At 39.5% G+C, this 18,918-nt stretch overlaps 6 protein-coding genes across 6 annotated transcripts; 5 read left to right on the top strand and 1 right to left on the bottom strand.

Annotated features, from left to right (window-relative positions):
- The first annotated feature begins 5,697 nt into the window (after positions 1 to 5,697).
- Positions 5,698 to 6,091, top strand: LOC311269470 (histone H4). The gene has a single exon (XM_084373621.1). It carries the CDS (start codon positions 5,726 to 5,728, stop codon positions 6,035 to 6,037), a length of 312 nt encoding a protein of 103 aa, XP_084229747.1. The 5' UTR covers positions 5,698 to 5,725; the 3' UTR covers positions 6,038 to 6,091.
- A 1,141-nt stretch (positions 6,092 to 7,232) lies between these two features.
- On the top strand, positions 7,233 to 7,667 carry LOC311269467 (histone H2B 1/2-like). The gene has a single exon (XM_084373618.1). It carries the CDS (start codon positions 7,246 to 7,248, stop codon positions 7,615 to 7,617), a length of 372 nt encoding a protein of 123 aa, XP_084229744.1. The 5' UTR covers positions 7,233 to 7,245; the 3' UTR covers positions 7,618 to 7,667.
- A 2,850-nt stretch (positions 7,668 to 10,517) lies between these two features.
- On the top strand, positions 10,518 to 11,763 carry LOC311269460 (histone H1-like). Its single transcript, XM_084373611.1, has one exon. It carries the CDS (start codon positions 10,771 to 10,773, stop codon positions 11,392 to 11,394), a length of 624 nt encoding a protein of 207 aa, XP_084229737.1. The 5' UTR covers positions 10,518 to 10,770; the 3' UTR covers positions 11,395 to 11,763.
- A 2,387-nt stretch (positions 11,764 to 14,150) lies between these two features.
- Positions 14,151 to 14,628, bottom strand: LOC311269465 (histone H2A-like). The gene has a single exon (XM_084373616.1). It carries the CDS (start codon positions 14,616 to 14,618, stop codon positions 14,232 to 14,234), a length of 387 nt encoding a protein of 128 aa, XP_084229742.1. The 5' UTR covers positions 14,619 to 14,628; the 3' UTR covers positions 14,151 to 14,231.
- A 229-nt stretch (positions 14,629 to 14,857) lies between these two features.
- Positions 14,858 to 15,348, top strand: LOC311269463 (histone H3.2; the record flags this gene model as incomplete). The annotated part of the gene is made up of 1 exon (XM_084373614.1): positions 14,858 to 15,348. The coding sequence occupies exon 1, from the start codon at positions 14,938 to 14,940 to the stop codon at positions 15,346 to 15,348; it is 411 nt and encodes a 136-aa protein (XP_084229740.1). The 5' UTR covers positions 14,858 to 14,937.
- Positions 15,349 to 16,617: 1,269 nt separating this feature from the next.
- LOC311269466 (histone H2B 1/2-like) lies at positions 16,618 to 17,039 on the top strand. Its single transcript, XM_084373617.1, has one exon. The coding sequence runs from the start codon at positions 16,627 to 16,629 to the stop codon at positions 16,996 to 16,998; it is 372 nt and encodes a 123-aa protein (XP_084229743.1). The 5' UTR covers positions 16,618 to 16,626; the 3' UTR covers positions 16,999 to 17,039.
- Positions 17,040 to 18,918: the final 1,879 nt, after the last annotated feature.

Genomic DNA, 18,918 nt, shown 5'->3' on the forward strand with positions numbered 1-18,918 from the left:
TAAAAAAAGTAGCTTCAAATTCTTCTTGAACACTTAAACCTGCACTTGTGACATTTCTTTTGCTGAGCGAGACTTTGACATGTTAGTGAAGGTTTTTATGTTTTTAATATCCACATCTGACTCTCCCCTTGCTCGTGGGCTCTGTGCTGCCAACCCTCCCATAATGTCCTCCCTCCTGCCGGGCGTCTGGTCCCCTCTGCTGCCCTCCTGAAGAGGAGAATTATCTGCGTCTTTATGGATTTATGGGAGATTTATTGTTTTACACTGATGAGTATTTAGTTTAGTCTGCTGCAGTAAAATCACATAAAAGCCACAATAATTCTCATCACACACACACGCGGAGGAGTATTTGTGTTTTCAAGTGTTTGATAGATGTTATATTGTTGTTATATTGTTGTTATATTGATGTTATATAGATGTTGAATAATGTGAGCGGCTCCTGGTTTCACACTTTCTATGGATTTATATGTTTTTATAACATATGTTACAATTTTGTTTTATTTGCATCTACAAATCAACGTAAAACAACAACTTTTTCAAGCCAAACTTAACATTAAACTTTATATATTTTCTCTCTGACTCTGACACACTTTAAAGTTAATGAATCAGGCCTGTCACAGATTTTAACATTAGTTCAGAAAATTCACTTTTTTGTTTATTATTTTGTTTATCCAACTTTTTATTATTAAATCTAAAACAATTTTAACTCAGTTTAAAGTTTATTCCTCATGAAGCTCAAAATGTAACTGAATATTAGACAGGAAGTGAAACACACTGAAACAATTACACACTCCTACATAGTAAAAGCGTCATAGAAGATGTTTGTGGAAGCTGTGAAGTGAAAGTCAGTGTTAATAGATCAAGTGAATGTTGTGACTTTTATTATATCATAACACTGAAAACAAATGAATGAAAAGCATTAAAACAAAAAAACTCAATTTGAAGAAAGAAAATAATTATGAAAAATACTCTGAGACTTTTCTTTATAGCGACCGAAAAAGAAACGTTCAGGGCAAAAATGAAGAAAGCGAAATCAGTCACTGAGGGAATTAAAACACATTAATGATTTTAAAAATATTTTAAAAAATATAATGAATTTACACATAATTAAAAATTTGACTAACAAAGATAAAAATGTGTTATGTTGACCCCACCTGTACATTGCTCTAAATTAATCTTAAATCAAATGTATTAGTTCATTTTATTGCTTTTACTTTGTAAACCATGATTATTGTTTTGTTTTTATTCTGTGTAATTTTGGCTGTTTGCTTGCTATTATTATGTTTATCACCTGTTTTTAGTATTATTGTGTTTATCATCTGTCTTGTATTGTTATTGTTTGTTTTGTATATGTAAAGCACTTATTGAATGGCCTTGTGTACACAAATACATTTGCCTTATAAAAAAACAAAATGCAAAGTTTTTTAAGTATTTATAAACACATAACATTTGTACACTTCATTTCACAGGTCTGCAAATGTTATAGTAAGTAACCAAAGTGGTATTTACCATGTAGTATATTTTAAATTTCTCTGAAATTACCACAATTATTACATCGCATAGTATTAAAACTAACCCCAACATGATTTAATAATTATATTCTGGTATTTTCCAACAAGCAGTTGATAATTAGCTAATAATTTCTTTCATACATTTACAGGAAACTTCCAACTAGTTTCTGTTTTCAGCAGTTTTCAAGTTTTCGTAAATGTTTATTTTTCAGTCAGACAGGAACTAGCTGAAGTTTTGTGATTATTGTGGTAATTTGAGGGTAATTTCAATGAAATTTCAATTATGTTCCTTGCCAATTAAGTTTGCAGACCTGTAAAATAATAACAACCTAAAAAAACACTGGCTGGAGATGTGTTGATATTCACCAAGAGATTCTGTCATGTAAACACCACAGATTATTATTTTACTTTACAGCAATGCAACTCCTGCAGGTCAGATCTGTGTGGAAACACAGAGGAAGCAGCTCTAACAGATCATCTTTCTTTCTTTTCCTTTATTCAACCAGATGAAACAAACGTCCGTCTGTTTCTACAGGGACCATGAAGGCAGCGTAAAACAGCGTACTGATAATAAAAACCCTACGAACAGCCGGAGAAGATGGAGAAACCTGACAGATGTAGTGCTGATGACGAGGTAGACCTGCGAGTGTTCAATACAATCCAAACAAAGTAAACGCAAAAGAACAACCCAACAGTAATCAGAGTACTTAGAAAAGAATGAAGAGATTTAAAAAATAGCTTAAAAACAATAATATCATTAAAATAATTATATCGCGGTGTGGCTTCGATTTTCAGTTTTATCTACTTGTAAAGAAATTAGGTTAAAAAAGCGACGACAGAAAGCAGAGCACAGATGAAGGACAGAGAAGAAGAAGAAAAAAACATTTCCAAAGAAGAGATAAGGAGGATGTGTGTGTGTGTGTGTGTGTGAACTGGGTGTCCATCTTGTTTCTGTTTCCCCCTGTCACCTGTCTTCAGGTGAACCATTAACCAGCTAACGGTCATAAAACTCCACTTTATGGAAAGTTTGATGATGGTGCCGGGTCGTAAACACTGAAGCCTTTTACTGCCTCGCTGGCTGTCGCTGCTCACCTTGACACAGTCTGCATGCGAGAAAAAAAAAAACGTCGAGTTTAACCCCGAAACCTTCAAACACAAAACTAGGCTACTGCTGCTCTTCGACTAGCTTAGCTTAGATGTAGCCAGCAGAGCGACAGGCTTTAACGATTTGTCAGGACATTTTATTTTAAAGAACGTACTTTAAAAATGCTTTTTATGGCCGGAGATAATCAAAAATGGAACACAAGTCAAGTCAATAAATACCTCACATAAATGTAGGCCTTTGTTTGTTTATAGCATGTGTTAGCTTGATTGGCTAGCAGATAAATTTGCTGCTTTCTTTTCTATTTTCAGTTAAAGTTTGTAAATGTTAAATGTGAAGGATGTTTGTATTGAAAGTTTTTTGTATAGAAGTGTTGTGTAAATGTTATAAACACATTAGTTGCATCTGTTTTTTAAATACAACATCTTATCTAAGCTAGCAAATTAATGGAAACTGGCTTTAGAATTATCTTAGTAAAGCTAATTCTCATTAGCCTCCATTTATGCTTTTTCAGGTGTTCAATAGATCTATTTTTACCAACTGATGGTGGTTAAAAAAGCCAACGCTCGTCAACAGGTTGTCATTGTGACCTGTATGTACTCAGCAGTCATTACTAGCTACATTATTAAATGAGTACTCAGTGTGTGATAAGTTCTGGGTTGAGCTGAGCTTTATATGCAGTGCTAATTAGCTAACATGCTCTCTTAACACTGTCAGCAGCAGATGTTTCTGAACACACTGTTTCCACTGATTTCACCATTGAACTTGTTTACGCAATATCACCAGGCTCCATTAACAAAACGCACAATTTTAAGAGTTGTCGTGTGAAGAAAAACTGAGCAACCCTCTGACACGGCTACAAAATATTCAAAATAATTGGTGCCATCTTGTAAATTCAGCAATAAATGCAAAACATGAAGTTGTTTGTTTCCTTGTAAATAGTGTCAGTTTGTGGCAGCATGGCTGTACCAGCCAACATTTAGCAGCTGTTTGAACACACCGTTTACACTGATTTCACAATTTACACTCTATTTATGAAAGAAGAAACATTTTATTGATGCTAAACATGTCAAAACATTTTTTATACAGTAACCAGTATAGGCTATGTCTTTGTCGCCTATAGAGAAAGTCACCAGACTCCCTTTAAAAATTGTGCAATTTTATGAGATGTTGAGTTGGGAGAAACTTTATAAACATGTGAAAGGATGCCTCTGACTAATTCTTCATTACTTGGGCCTTCTCGTAAATCCGGCATACACGTGTTCTACATTAATATCTTTTTGTTTTTGTGTAAAAACGTGTGTTGTTGATAAAGAAGGTAGACTAGATGCAGAGGTGGTTGTAGACAGGTGGTCTTAGCAGGTGTTTGAGGAAATGAGGAGCGTCATTCATCTTTAGTACAATGTAATTAACAAAGTCTGTTGTTGGAAGGGTGTGTAAGGAGGATTTCAGTTTGTCGTCTCATGTTTTTATTTATTCACAATATTTATGCTTCTTCTTAACTGTAAAAAAAAATCAAAAAATTAGTGAAAGCATTTTCTGTTTTTGTAGCGTTGAGCTCGTCTTCAGTTTTGTCTGGAGGTAAAAGTAGAGTAGTCTTACACTTTTCACTTTAACAGAAGGAATACATAATTTGTCACGTGTCTTCAGAAAACACTGATGACGCCATGAGAAAAGTGAGAAGTCAGGACTGGTGTGATTTCCTTCTCATTTAATTTAGCAGCTCTGCTCTGTGTTTTAAAGATGAATAAAGTCATGTTTTGACCCCTATATCAGCTGTAATGTTGGTAAATTAGATTCAACATTGTTAAATGCTTTGAAAGTGCTTAAATAAACTCTTATACTTACAATAAATAACCATCATATTACTACTTATAATCACATTAATTGCAGGTCATTATGTCATATTAATGGTCGCAGAATAAACTCATAAAACTACAGCAGTTTCTTTGTTTGATCAGTAAAGTTTACACACAGTTGTTAAGTACTTTTAATTATCACATCTGCCTTAATGAACAGCTTAATAGTCTCTAAATTAAATCTGATGACACGAAAGTACATCAACGAATCAGCAGAATACCCAAACTACACTGACCTAAATGTGCCGGACACAATAATATGAACAAGTGTAATTAAAATCAGTTGTCTTGAATCTTGTTCTCTCTGTGTGGGATGTAATAAAATAAAATAATATGTTCTCTGGGATTTATAACAACAATAAAAACCTCACATTTATGAAGTGAGAGTACATCCCTGGAAATGGTGACAGCTCAACTTTATGTCACTGCTGCCATCTTGTGTTCAACAATGTTAAAGTGTGAGGCTACAAACCTCATGCACTTGTGACACCACTGGATAATATTACTGTAATAAATACCTAATTTTGAAATGTACTTTGTTCCAAAGGCAAAGCAAGAACAACAATATGTCAGGATAGTTATAGTATAGTCATTTTTGGAACAAGATACGTTATTTTAACGTTGAGGCAAGAAGTCCACTAACATTCACACACTTTTTTTGACAAACGTTATTGTATCAACTTCACAAACTGTGATGTGTATTTTCACTTTTTTATTTAATTGACTATGAATTCATCAAGAAAGTATTCGGCTTTTTAATCAATAATCGAAATTAAGAATATCTCCAGCAAATAATGATCACAAACCCTTAATGACGTGTGTAAAAGTGTATCTGACTACATTTCACACTGTGCCCCCTTTGATATAATTTGCAATAGTTTTGTAGGAAGTTATTGTGTGTGTGGTTTTATAAAAACACATGACTGGTGCACAATGTAGTTTGGAGAAAGATCTTCACTGACTGATTTTTCGTGCCCAAACAAACTGTTTTTTTTTGTTTTGTAATCTCATATTTAATATCGTAAATATTACAATTCTGAGTTTGAATTACTTCATTTAAACCACACAGCGCCTCTTCAAAGATCATCCTGATGACTTCTGACAGAAGATCTGTGGGCGGGGCTGCTCAGCTTGTCTCCTCCCACCAAAGTTCGCGCCATTTTGTCCTCAAACACGTCCGCAGAAAGGCTGTAAATACACAGTGTCTGCAGGTCTGAGGCACAGTCGTCTTTGTTGAATACTAATCTGACAACATGAGCGGAAGAGGAAAGGGAGGCAAGGGACTCGGTAAAGGAGGCGCCAAGCGTCACCGCAAAGTCCTCCGTGACAACATCCAGGGCATCACCAAGCCCGCCATCCGCCGTCTGGCTCGCCGCGGTGGAGTGAAGCGTATCTCCGGTCTGATCTACGAGGAGACCCGCGGTGTGCTCAAGGTGTTCCTGGAGAACGTGATCCGCGACGCCGTCACCTACACCGAGCACGCCAAGAGGAAGACCGTCACCGCCATGGATGTGGTGTACGCCCTGAAGAGGCAGGGCCGCACCCTGTACGGCTTCGGAGGTTAAACCATCCTGACCCGCTGATACTGAAACCCAACGGCTCTTTTAAGAGCCACCCACCCACTCTGAAGACTATTCCTCCTTTTACAACCACTGAAGTGTTTTTAACGTAAAACTATAGGCCTACTATTATACTATGAGTACTAAACGTGTACTGTCGATCTAAACCCATCACCAAATGGTTCTACATCATCAATACATGATGATCAGCAGTAGGATGTTTTACATCACGCACACAACGCAACGGACCGCAAAGTGGCGTTATGAGGCACTTCAACAGTTATGACGCAGAATCGAGATGATCCGGTTCCACACGTTAGCCGAGTAGACCCTGTGTCTTCTTCCTCTTGTATTAATGCAGACAAAAGGTGGTACAACTGCTAGAGATACATTTAATGATGACATTGAAAGCTTCATTGCATTGAGTGAATTATACATCCCCCTGACCGGCAGCTACAAAGTGGTGGGATTACAAAGAACTATACCTAAGTTTAAGAAATAACGCAGGTTAATGAACTTAAAAATGGCATAAACAGAAACTAAATATTATTAAAATGCCAGACTTTAGTGACATTTCTTAGTTTTCTATTACCATTCTGTAATGTGATCCCGGTATTTGTATTTCAGTACAATTGTTGATGAACTAGTACTTTACTTAAAAAGTACTTTACCACTATAAAAGTCACATGGGTTGTCTTTCTGCGTTGAGGTTAACCCTCACCCTAAACTTAAGACTACTTTTTGTTTAGTAACATCTTGAATGAAGGAAGGGATATAACCTGACGGGCTGTGTTCACAACTAGTTTACATTTTCTTAATTATAGAGGCACTAAACCTCTTCATAGGATAGTGGTGATGAACCTCTCACTCTCTTCAGTTACTGTATTAAAATCATCACATAATATTAAACTATAACCTACAGTCAGTAACTATGTTCATCTGTAACACTATCAGATTCACCTCGGAGCATCTGGAGCAGTGAACACTTTAATAACACGTGTTTTCATCTACATTTTCTTCAAATGTTTTTAAATCCGACGATCGAACTGGATCTAGGACTGGCGCTTCATTTCAGCGCATGCTCAGTTAGTCCACAACAAGCCAGCCAATAATATACGAGCAACAACGCAGTGACATTTGCATCAGGCTCACAGATATGTTGCCTTCAGACAGCGTGAAGTCATCCGTCTTTGACTTTACTGATCACGGACATCATGCCGGCTGATGCACCCAAAGCAGGGAAGAAAGGCTCCAAGAAAGCCGTTTCTAAAGCCACCAAGAGCGGCAAGAAGAGGAGAAAGACCAGGAAGGAGAGCTATGCCATCTACGTCTACAAGGTCCTGAAGCAGGTCCACCCTGACACCGGTATCTCCTCAAAGGCCATGGGCATCATGAACTCCTTCGTGAGCGACATCTTCGAGCGCATCGCCGGTGAGGCCTCCCGTCTGGCCCACTACAACAAGCGCTCCACCATCTCCTCCAGGGAGATCCAGACCGCCGTCCGCCTGCTGCTGCCCGGGGAGCTGGCCAAGCACGCCGTGTCTGAGGGCACCAAGGCCGTGACCAAGTACACCAGCTCCAAGTAAACCTGCTGATACCATCAACACAAAGGTCCTTTTCAGGGCCACACACTACTTCTAAAGAGTCATTCCTGATTTCTGTCCTCAATTCAAACATGAAGTTTGTGGACCTCAAACGTACTTAAATCTTCTGTCGTTTATTTTAATGTGACTCTGCCACCAGTGCTTTTTGCTCAAGAGCCCATTCAAAAGCAGCCATGACTCATGGGGAGTGTATGGTACTAACGAGGAGTTGAAACTTTCTCCTAATGGAACTAAAACTGACAGGAATTGTGGCAGCAAACTGAAATTATCTTAATTTGAGCCCAGTTGCAGAAGTCAGGTAGCAGTATTCTCACCGACTCACTGAGAATACGTTCAGGTTTAGTTCTGTGTGGAACGAGTTAGCAGAGGATCAACATGTTTTAACAGGAATATTCTCATTGAGAATCTTTTACAAGGGAGTCCAGGCCAAGACGGCTGCATAAAGGTTTCACGTAAAGGAACCGAAAATGAAAATGAATTTAAAATGGTTCCATAGTGAGTTACTTTAAAGTGTATCAAAATGTGGAATCGTTTTTGAAGGTAAGATCTGTCCTTGAGGGATAAATGTTGCATATTATAATTAACAATGCATATTGCACTGTCTTTTATATATTTGTATTTACAATGTATGATACTGTATATTTACATTTTGTACTGAACATCTTTTGTACATATTTTTTTAATGGTATTTTTCTTAATGTTTCTTATATAATGGTACTTTTTATATTTTAATTTTATACCATGTGTTTCATCCTGCAATATTATTCAAAGTGGAAGACAAAGAAATAATTTTATTGTACACAGAAACTTTATTGTCATATGCACATGACAATAAACATTTAGACTTGACTTAACAGCTCTATCGACATCGGTTAACTTGGCTTCTTACACTTTATTTTTAAGGGTTTACCTTCACAGTGTAGTTTTGGAGAATAAATTCAAACTGAATTTTAATATTGATTCATATTTATCTAAGTGCTAGCGTAGGCAACTGGACTTGCTTCTGTCCAGTTGCCTACGATACAGCACTTAGATTTACCATGACCTGGATGACTGAGAACCTTCATCAACTTAAAGTCAGTTTGTTTATTCAGTCATGAAAGCAAAGAGTTTGTTTGGGCATAAAAATCTCCAACTGAAGTTACAGGCTATCCCACTAGTTACAAGTAAATTTGAACATTTCTGACATGTTTCTGGAGCAGAGTAAATATTCATCATGTGATATTATTCACCTTTATAAAAACTAGTATACACAGGTAGTGATGATGAAAAAGTCTCTTCTCCTTATTTTGTTCACTTCATGGTTTCTTAAAAAAATAATTAAAAATAAACATTGGCCTCTTCTTCTTCTACTGATGTCACACCTTCTCAGGTATTTCACTCCCACTCACTCACTGAAGGAGCAGGGGGCTCAGGTGTGGAAGGGGAGCCTGAAATGTCCAGCTTTTTCTAGAAAGGTCAACCTTTCCAGCTCCACACCTCCCAAAAAAAAAAAAAAACATTTTTCTTGCTGCCCCAATGAAAAACTGTCTGACCCAGAGCAGAGAAAGTTTTCATTACATTTTACTTCATTGATAGACTACAATGGACCTAAAATGTGAATTTGAATCTTTTCACATCCTCTTCAGTGTCTCTTTATATTATAAGCTCCATCAGTAATACTGCTGGAGGTCATTTGTTTTAATCATTTTATAAGTCTGATTACTTTCTGTTGTGTGACACTGAAGTTTTCTAATATTGAGCAATGTTACATTATCATGAAAACAGTCTGTTAGGCTCCATGTAAAAACACTCATCACACCGCATTAGATGGATGTCATTTAATTGTCAATATGCTCAATACTATTATGATTTTATTCATTTTAATACATCTCAAAGAGCAAATAAGTCTCACTTTATCACTTTGCTGGGTACTTGTGTTCTGCCCTCTTGTTTTAACTCACTCAAGACTAGACTTTCTGTGTTTCACTCGACTGTTGATGCTTATTCAGTAATATTGTCTTCATGAGTTTCCTGCTTTTCACTTGATTGTCAAAGCACTTTGTAAACTCTGATTTAAAAAGGTGCTATATAAATAAAGTTTTATGAAGATTATTATTATTATTATTATTATCTGCTCTACATCATGCTAGCATATTTCTCGTTTCAGAAAATAATATGAATTATACATTTTCATATCAGCACCTCTTAAAATCAACTCAACATGTGTTTATTATTTTTGACTGAATCTATCATTATTTTGCATGGCTGACACTAGTAACACTGTTTGACCAAGTAGGGTAGAAGTAGTGCATTAAATGTCACACACTGATAGAAAATCTGAATCCCACTCTGTGTCTGTATAATGATCATAATGATGATCAGCTTCATCAGTAAAAATCTAAACAGTTTCTCAGAATCCAAATGTCAGAACTTTCTGTTGTGACACTTCACATAACAGTGTAACTGTTACATTAAATACACTTGCTGATAAGATGGATGTCATTTAATTGTCAATATGTTCATTAATATTATGATTATTACCAGTTTATTGATATTGAATCTCGTCCTCAGCAGCAGAAACGTTCACAGCCTCAGGGAGCAGCTCTGATCGGAAGTGTGTCCTCGGCCCATCCTCGGTGTGTTTGCTGCCACCAGAATAACTTCATTTTATGACAAACCGATCATCACCGGATGTTTGTTTTCACCTCGAGTCCCTGAACGAACATGTGGGCCAGCTGGAAAACAGCTTTTGACGGAGCTCTGCAGCATTTTTAAACGTTTTAGCAGAGAAATGAGAGGGAAAAGTCGCCGAGCAGCGCTGGACACGACGCTGAATGTGTGCGGTTTGGAGGCTCCCCGCACGAAACGCACAGATCCTCAGAGCTCTACGTGACTTCAACACGAAGAGACACATGTCCGCTGTCTGCTCCCCCGCTGCCAGCCCGCAGCTCTGCTCCTACACTTAGTTTAACGTCTTTTATCGATGAGGAGAAAACACAAGTGACACCAAGTTCAGACTGCACACAGGAGCCGCGGCACGGTTGAGTCTCCACGGTTCTCATGGTGTGTTTAAGTACCGCCCCGTGCTTTGTGCTCTCCAACAGTTCAGACACTCTCGTCTCGTTGTGAACGGAAACTCAAAACTTCGTAGAAATGGCAGAACTCGCAGAAGTCGCTCCAGCTCCAGCTCCAGCTCCGACCACCGCTCCGGCTAAGGCGGCCAAGAAGAAGAGGGTGGTCAAGGCGAAGACCGGCCCCGGCCTCAGGGAGCTCATCGTGGCCGCTGTCGCCTCATCCAAAGAGCGGAGTGGTATGTCTCTGGCCGCCCTGAAGAAGAACCTGGCTGCCGGAGGTTACGACGTGGAAAAGAACAACTCCCGCGTCAAGACCGCCGTCAAGGGTCTGGTGGACAACGGGACTCTGGTCCACACGAAGGGAACCGGAGCATCTGGCTCCTTCAAGCTGGGAAAGAAGGCGGCCGCTCCCAAAGTCAAGACGCCAGCAAAGAAACCCGCTCTGAAAGCCAAGAAGCCCGCAGCGAAAACTACTAAAGCCAAGAAGCCCGCAGCGGCTCCAAAGCCCAAGACACCGACCAAGAAGTCCCCGAAGAAGGCGAAGAAACCAGCGGCCAAGAAAGCAACCAAGAAGGTAGCAAAGAGCCCCAAGAAAGTGAAGACCCCCAAGAAAGCGGCTAAGAAGACCTCTGCAGTCAAGAAGTCACCTGTAAAGAGAGTCGCTAAGCCCAAAACCAAGAAGGCAACACCCAAGAAGAAGTGAGCCGTCATCCGTGTGAACAACCCTCCAACAAAAGGCTCTTTTAAGAGCCACACACATCTTCTGAAAGACTCCTGTCCTCACCACGAACTGTCAGTAGTGCCTTACAACTTAACAACTCATTTTTATAAAATGCCTTTTTTGTATTCAGAAGTTAGCTGGTTGTTCTGGGTAGACTTTCCTTTTTCTTGGCTTAGTGCTGGTTTGTAATATTTTCTGTTTTCTTCCTGTTTTTGACTATGTGTTAAATTTTACTGGCTTTCTGTTGTGTATTTGTACTATGATGTTTTAATTGCCTTATCTGTACAGAATTTTATGTACCCATAATAAGAAAAAGTCTGTATAAATAAAGAATATTTTTTATTACTTCTACATCTGTTATCAGTGTCTCAGTCCTAATAATATTACTATTAATATTATTATTAAGTGCCAAAGGGCACAATTAAGGATATTCTTACTTTCACTGTTCACTCCTGCTTGGTTATATTTCATCTACTCCCACATCACTATTTGTTGGGGGAATATAAAAATACTTTTCACTGCATAAAATGTAATTGATTACTTAGTTACTTTAATGATGCATCAGAGCCAAGACTGGATAATCTATGTACTGGAATAAATAAGTCACACTGAATCAAATAAAAAGAAAAGCCATTACCAGATCACATACTGTTATTAATGATAAGCTAATTAATATTCTGTGCATATGAAAAGAGTTAATTTACGTCTAGTATCAGATACATTATGAAACTATTAATATGGTTGAGATTCACTTGTGTGAAACAGGTAAACACAGTATGATAATGAATATTTTGTATTCATGTCCTGGCAACTCTTCCCCACATCATCAGGGTATCTGCACATTTTTAAAGTACAAATTTAATGAGTTTTAACACCTCTGAAAGGAAAAAGTAATAACATTACCGTGGCAACAGAAAACGACAAACCACACACACACACAAACACTAACACACACAGCTCTTTTAAGAGCCACACACTCTTCTTCTGTCTCTTACTGTTTTAGAAATATGCACAATAACACTGTTATACACTGAGCTGAGGATTCAGAATGGATCAAAGAAATTATATTAATATTCTGGACATTTAAAATATTTACATATAAATCACAAGATGCTGCCTTTAACATTTCAACTTCAGCCACAATATTATACAACTCACTTTTCAAAACATTTGTTTAATGATCCTGACAAATTATTCCATAATATAAATATTCTTCTCAATCTGAGGCACATGTAGGTCACAGAATGACAATGCAATAAATCAGAAGGTTGTTTTATTTAATCAGGTTTCTTAAAGAGGAAAAAAGAAAACTAGTCCAAGTAGACTCTGTTTCTCTGAGATGTATTTCCTTTAGGCCTGTTCTAATGTGTTTTATCTGATCTCAACCAACAATCTTCTCAACATCTTCCAGGTGAAGTGTCATGAAAACAGACATTATGACAAATATTTTTTAAAGTATTCAATTTGAAGTCTTGTTGCTTGTTATTACTCAGAAATATTAATATCTTGATCAACAATCCATTGATTCTAAATGCAAAAATGTACCACATTCCCCTTCACTTGAATTATCTGTTTGTTCTGGATCTATGATTCCTCTCATGTATGATTCAGAATATTTATAATTATTCTGGCATATATTTTATACTCAGTATTCATAATGATACAATCTAATATAACTGTGTTAATTAAATCGACCCCCTTTTACACACAAGCAATATGAGGGAACAGCTGACAGACTGTGTTCACAACTGTAGTTCACATTTTCTTAATCATAGTTAGTCAATCAATGTCCGCCTGCATTTACCATCAAATAAACATAGGAGGGCGCTGTAGCGACAACCTGGCAATCCAGTCATCACAACCTGACAACAACATCAATCAATAATGATGCTCTCGCTTTTTATGTCAGGACCGAGTCAAGGTAAGTTGTCTCGTCCCATCCAAGGGTCAGTGTTGGCGACTGGTCGTAGAGGCCTGGAGGCCTGAAGGTTCTGCCAGTCAAAAAATCTGTAGTTCGACTTGATGGGCATTGTGTTAGCATTGTGTTAGCATACAGGCTGGTGCTTTTCAGATTTCATGTGAGAATCCATTTACTGTCCATTGTCCCAATGTTTGAATGTTTTGCGACACATGGCGCCTCATATAACCCCCTGATGGTCTCAGCCATGATATTAGTCGTCCTCCATCCACTTCACTGACTTTGCATTAACCCATGTCTGGACCTTTGTTCGCAGCCCTCTTTCCCTCCATTTCCTTGGTGCAGACTTCAAATCAGAATCTGGAGAAACATTTTCTTCTTCTAGGGTAAAATGTGGAGTTACAGCTCAAGTATAATATACCAGCAAGGTAATAAAAACTTAAGGTAGAAAAATACAAGAGAAATTAAAATAGACAAGTTAATTCATTCTGCCAGGTCACATTTAACACATCCCCTCCAAATCCAGACCTTTAAGGACCCTGTAGGCTATATAAAAACTTAAATTTAGCCTAGACTTTTCTAGGTTCTGCAGGATCCTGACTGTAAAGTGCACCAGTAACTGAGGTTTTGAGCTGCACTTGCGAACTAGTAAGTAGAGGGCGCTGCTGATTGTTTGTTGTTGTTGCTGTTGTTAACTGGAGTCGTAATAAAGGACATGGCTGCTGCCTAAAGTATGCGCCTCTCTCTCGCTTGTTTAACATTCTAGAAGTTAAGTTAACCACTTCAGTTACCATTTTTTGTAAATATATTTCAGAAACATGAGGGACATTGCTTCTTATCAGAGAGAAGTGGGGGGGCTCTTAAAAGAGCCGTTGTATTGGTTGAAGTCGGGTTCTGGTCTTTACTTGGACTTGGCGGCCTTCTCGGTCTTCTTGGGCAGGAGGACGGCCTGAATGTTGGGCAGAACACCACCCTGAGCGATGGTCACTCCGCCGAGCAGCTTGTTGAGCTCCTCGTCGTTGCGGACAGCCAGCTGCAAGTGACGGGGGATGATCCTGGTCTTCTTGTTGTCGCGAGCAGCGTTTCCAGCCAGCTCCAAGATCTCAGCGGTCAGGTACTCCAGCACGGCCGCCAGGTAGACGGGGGCGCCGGCTCCGACACGCTGGGCGTAGTTACCCTTCCTCAGGAGCCTGTGGACACGACCCACTGGGAACTGGAGTCCGGCACGGGAGGAGCGGGACTTTGCCTTTGCTCTGGCCTTTCCACCGGTCTTTCCTCGTCCAGACATGTTCAGATACTTTCTAGAGATTAACTCAGAGAAACTGTAGATCGCTGCCAGCAGCCCTGCTCTATATATCCGGGGAGCGAGCCGGGATTCACGATGGACCAATCAGAAACGAGGCTCCAGCAGAGGGCGGCCGCTCTGGATTCTTGGCGGACTTTTTGAAACGATTCTCCGCCAATAAGCTGCGGAGATTCGCAGCACTTCGCCCCACGAGGAGCCCCTAACCAATCGCGAGCCAGAGATCCGTTTTAGCGTCACGGATCACAGCCGGTCTCACAGTTTAAGAGCAGCGCGTCTCTTCCCGTCACACACACAAGAAACAATGGCAAGAACCAAGCAGACAGCCCGTAAATCCACCGGAGGCAAGGCTCCCAGGAAGCAGCTGGCCACCAAGGCTGCCCGTAAGAGCGCCCCGGCCACCGGCGGAGTCAAGAAGCCCCATCGTTACAGGCCCGGGACCGTGGCTCTCAGAGAGATCCGTCGTTACCAGAAGTCCACCGAGCTGCTCATCCGCAAGCTGCCCTTCCAGCGCCTCGTCAGGGAGATCGCTCAGGACTTCAAGACCGACCTGCGCTTCCAGAGCTCCGCCGTCATGGCTCTGCAGGAGTCCAGCGAGGCTTACCTGGTCGGCCTGTTCGAGGACACTAACCTGTGCGCCATCCACGCCAAGAGGGTCACCATCATGCCCAAAGACATCCAGCTGGCCCGCCGCATCCGTGGAGAGAGAGCTTAAACTCCCCTCACACCGCAACAACACAACGGCTCTTTTAAGAGCCACACACTTCTTCACTGAAGAGCTTCTTCTTTCTGTAGCTGTTACACAAATATACACAATTACACTATAATACACTGAGCTGAGGATTCAGGTTGGATCAAAGATATTTGCCATTTTATTTACAAGGTTTTGGCTAAACATGCTTCTACAGTAATGTTCACGTCAGAGATCACAACACTAACATTTCACCTTTAACCACAACTCACTCACAACGTAGATATTTGTCAAGGATCCTGAAAATTTAGACCAAATGTGCTATGGTTTTGTTTCCTCACTCCTTAAATATTTTTCTCAATCTGAGGCACTTGTAGGTTACAGAATGATGATGCAATAAGTCAGAAGGTTGTTTTATTTAATCAGGTTTCTTAAAGAGGAAAAAAGGAAGCTGGTCCAAGTAGACTGTTTCTCTGAGGAGATTTATTTCCTTAGGGCCTGTTCTAATGTGTTTTAGTTGATCTCAACCAACAATCATCTCAACACCTTCAGGTGAAGTGTCATGAAAACAAACATGACAAATATTAAAAGAGAAATATAGTTATATTGATCAACAACCCATTGATTTTTAAATGCAAACATCGTCCCACATTACCAACCCTTGGTTTGTTCTGGATCTATGATTCCTCTCATATGATTCAGACTATATATTATTGTTCTGGCATATATTATACGCTCATATTCATTATGATACAATCTAATATAATTGTGTTTATTACATTCACACAAGAAATATGAGTTTTTCTGCATTGAGGTTAACCCTTACCCTAAACTTAAGACTACTTTTACTTTAGTAGCATCTTGAATGCAGGGAAATTACTTTACAGGCTTGTGTTCACAACTGTAGTTTACATGTTCTTAATCATAGAGGCACTAAACCTCTAATAATCTCTTTATAGTATAGTGGTTACTGTATCATCACATAATATTAAACTATGACCTACAATCAGTAACTATGTTCATCTTTAACGCTATCAGATTCACCTCGGAGCATCTGGAGCAGTGAACACTTTAATAACACGTGTTTTCAACTACATTTTCTTCAAACGTTTTTAAATACGACGATCAAACTGGATCTAGGAGGACTGTCGCTTCATTTCAGCGCATGCTCAGTTAGTCTACAACAAGCCAGCCAATGATATACGAGCAACAACGCAGTGACATTTGCATCAGGCTCAAATATAGCCTGTCTTCAGACAGGGCTGAAGTTATCTGTCTTTGACTTTACTGATCACGGACATCATGCCTGCTGATGCGCCCAAAGCAGGGAAGAAAGGCTCCAAGAAAGCCGTTTCTAAAGCCACCAAGAGCGGCAAGAAGAGGAGAAAGACCAGGAAGGAGAGCTATGCCATCTACGTCTACAAGGTCCTGAAGCAGGTCCACCCTGATACCGGTATTTCCTCCAAGGCCATGGGCATCATGAACTCCTTTGTGAGCGACATCTTCGAGCGCATCGCCGGTGAGGCCTCCCGTCTGGCCCACTACAACAAGCGCTCCACCATCACCTCCAGGGAGATCCAGACCGCCGTCCGCCTGCTGCTGCCCGGGGAGCTGGCCAAGCACGCCGTGTCTGAGGGCACCAAGGCCGTGACCAAGTACACCAGCTCCAAGTAAACCTGCTGATACCATCAACACAAAGGTCCTTTTCAGGGCCACACACTACTTCTACTAAGCGCTTCATTCCAACTCTTGTGTTACTGCGGGATGTTGACTGTGACGGCAATCAAATGTTAAAGGTGGAAATGCGTTTCACATTGAAGGAAACAAGAAATTACCACATGTAAACGAGGGAACATTAGGTGCTCTATCTATAAAACTGAGTCTTCACATCTGCTAATATGTAACATGCATATCCATACACTACGGAAAATGAAGCTCTGTCCAAGAGAATATCTAGAGCTTCAAACTCAGGACTAAGTGACATCTAGTGGCCGGTCAAACTCATAGCAGACCTTCAGTTCAGTATATAAATATACAGACAACAGGCTGACATAACATACCATGAAGTGTAAGAATCATTTTTATTTGTCCAACAGTCAGTCGGAATATAAATGTTTTAATTGGACCCCTCTAAAGAAATGTCCACCTTCGTATTCACAAGATGTCTTGATGTTTTTTATACATATGAAGGTATTCTGTGTTGTCACCCCTGAATGTCCACATGGTAGAAAAGGCAACATGACTGTGTTTCAATGAAAGTTGTGAATGGAAAAGAACATTTGATGTCTGTAACTGTAGGAGCCATTTTTGTTGTTTTTAATTAAAGAACTACAAAGGCGTCACATTTAAGTTAAGCAGGATGCAATCACTGCGCGTCATTCAGGACAACGGACACACAGGTGTACGTGATGACAGGGACGCCGAGGAGCAACTGTTTCCAACCGCGTGAACGTGAGATCGAGTTTAATAGAAAGAAAATACGTTTTTTGTTTCATTACAACAACAGTTGTTTATTTGAATTTGAAACTCCTTTGAATCCACGTGCGTTTTGTTTTGGTGCGTGTATCAAAATATTTGTATTAATATTTTCGTTTAGCGTAACGCTCCTACAACCGTTCATCCCAACCCAGACCTTCAGTCAACAAGTAAGTGCTGCGGAGTTTATGTGGATATAAAAGAGGCGTTGAAACAAATCCATCGGACTTGAACAGACGATAGAGTTCAGTCACGTTCAACATTGTGATTGTATCTTGCTTTAATTGTAAAACAGATAAATTATCTTTGACCCAACCATAAACAGTTTAATCACACATGTGGGATATCCATTGAAAAGCACCACAGTGAGGAAAAACTGTTAAAACTATTTAAATATTTAGGCTTACATAGTTTGGTTTATTATCGTTTCATACATTTATTTGTTTGTGTCTGTGACAACTGTGAAACAAAAACCTGCAATATTACAACAGTTATGATCACAGACACATTTAACAACAAAGTGCTTCATCATCAAAGCCATTAAGAAGAACATGTAGACTGTACAATACTGAGTTTGTTCTGGTTATCTACGGATAGTGAATAATACCAGGCAATGAAGAAGACGTTTAAATCCTGCTCTTATGACCCCAGAGATCCTACAAACATCTCTACAAATGTAGGTGCTTTAACGCCCCTCTGTTGTGTTACCTGAGAGGGTGATTTGTTGCAGGTGTGTCTGGTTGATTGAGTGATTGATGAGATGTGCTGATTGGTTCCAGCCTCCGAACCAGAAGTTCTTTATTGCTGGTGGTTCTTGGGAAGAGTGGTGTCTCAGGGCCGTTAAATTCACTGTATATTTGATAAATGCGCCTGATGAACCTGTTTCTGTGCAGTCTATATTTTAGTTTGTTTGTTGTTTTTTTGATTATGAAATAATCTTGATGTGAGAACCGAGAGTGAAAGAGGGAAAATAAACAGGATGTAGGACTTTAATCCCAAAAATGATGTATTTACAAAAATAATCAACATAAAACACTCCAGCCCTACCTGCCCACTGGCACCCGCAGCACTGTTAAGATCACCAGGTCCAAATGATGAGTGGGCTCACGTGTGTCACCT

Source organism: Pagrus pagrus, assembly GCF_965226575.1.
Source record: "Pagrus pagrus genome assembly, chromosome: 14".
Lineage (NCBI taxonomy): Eukaryota > Metazoa > Chordata > Actinopteri > Spariformes > Sparidae > Pagrus > Pagrus pagrus.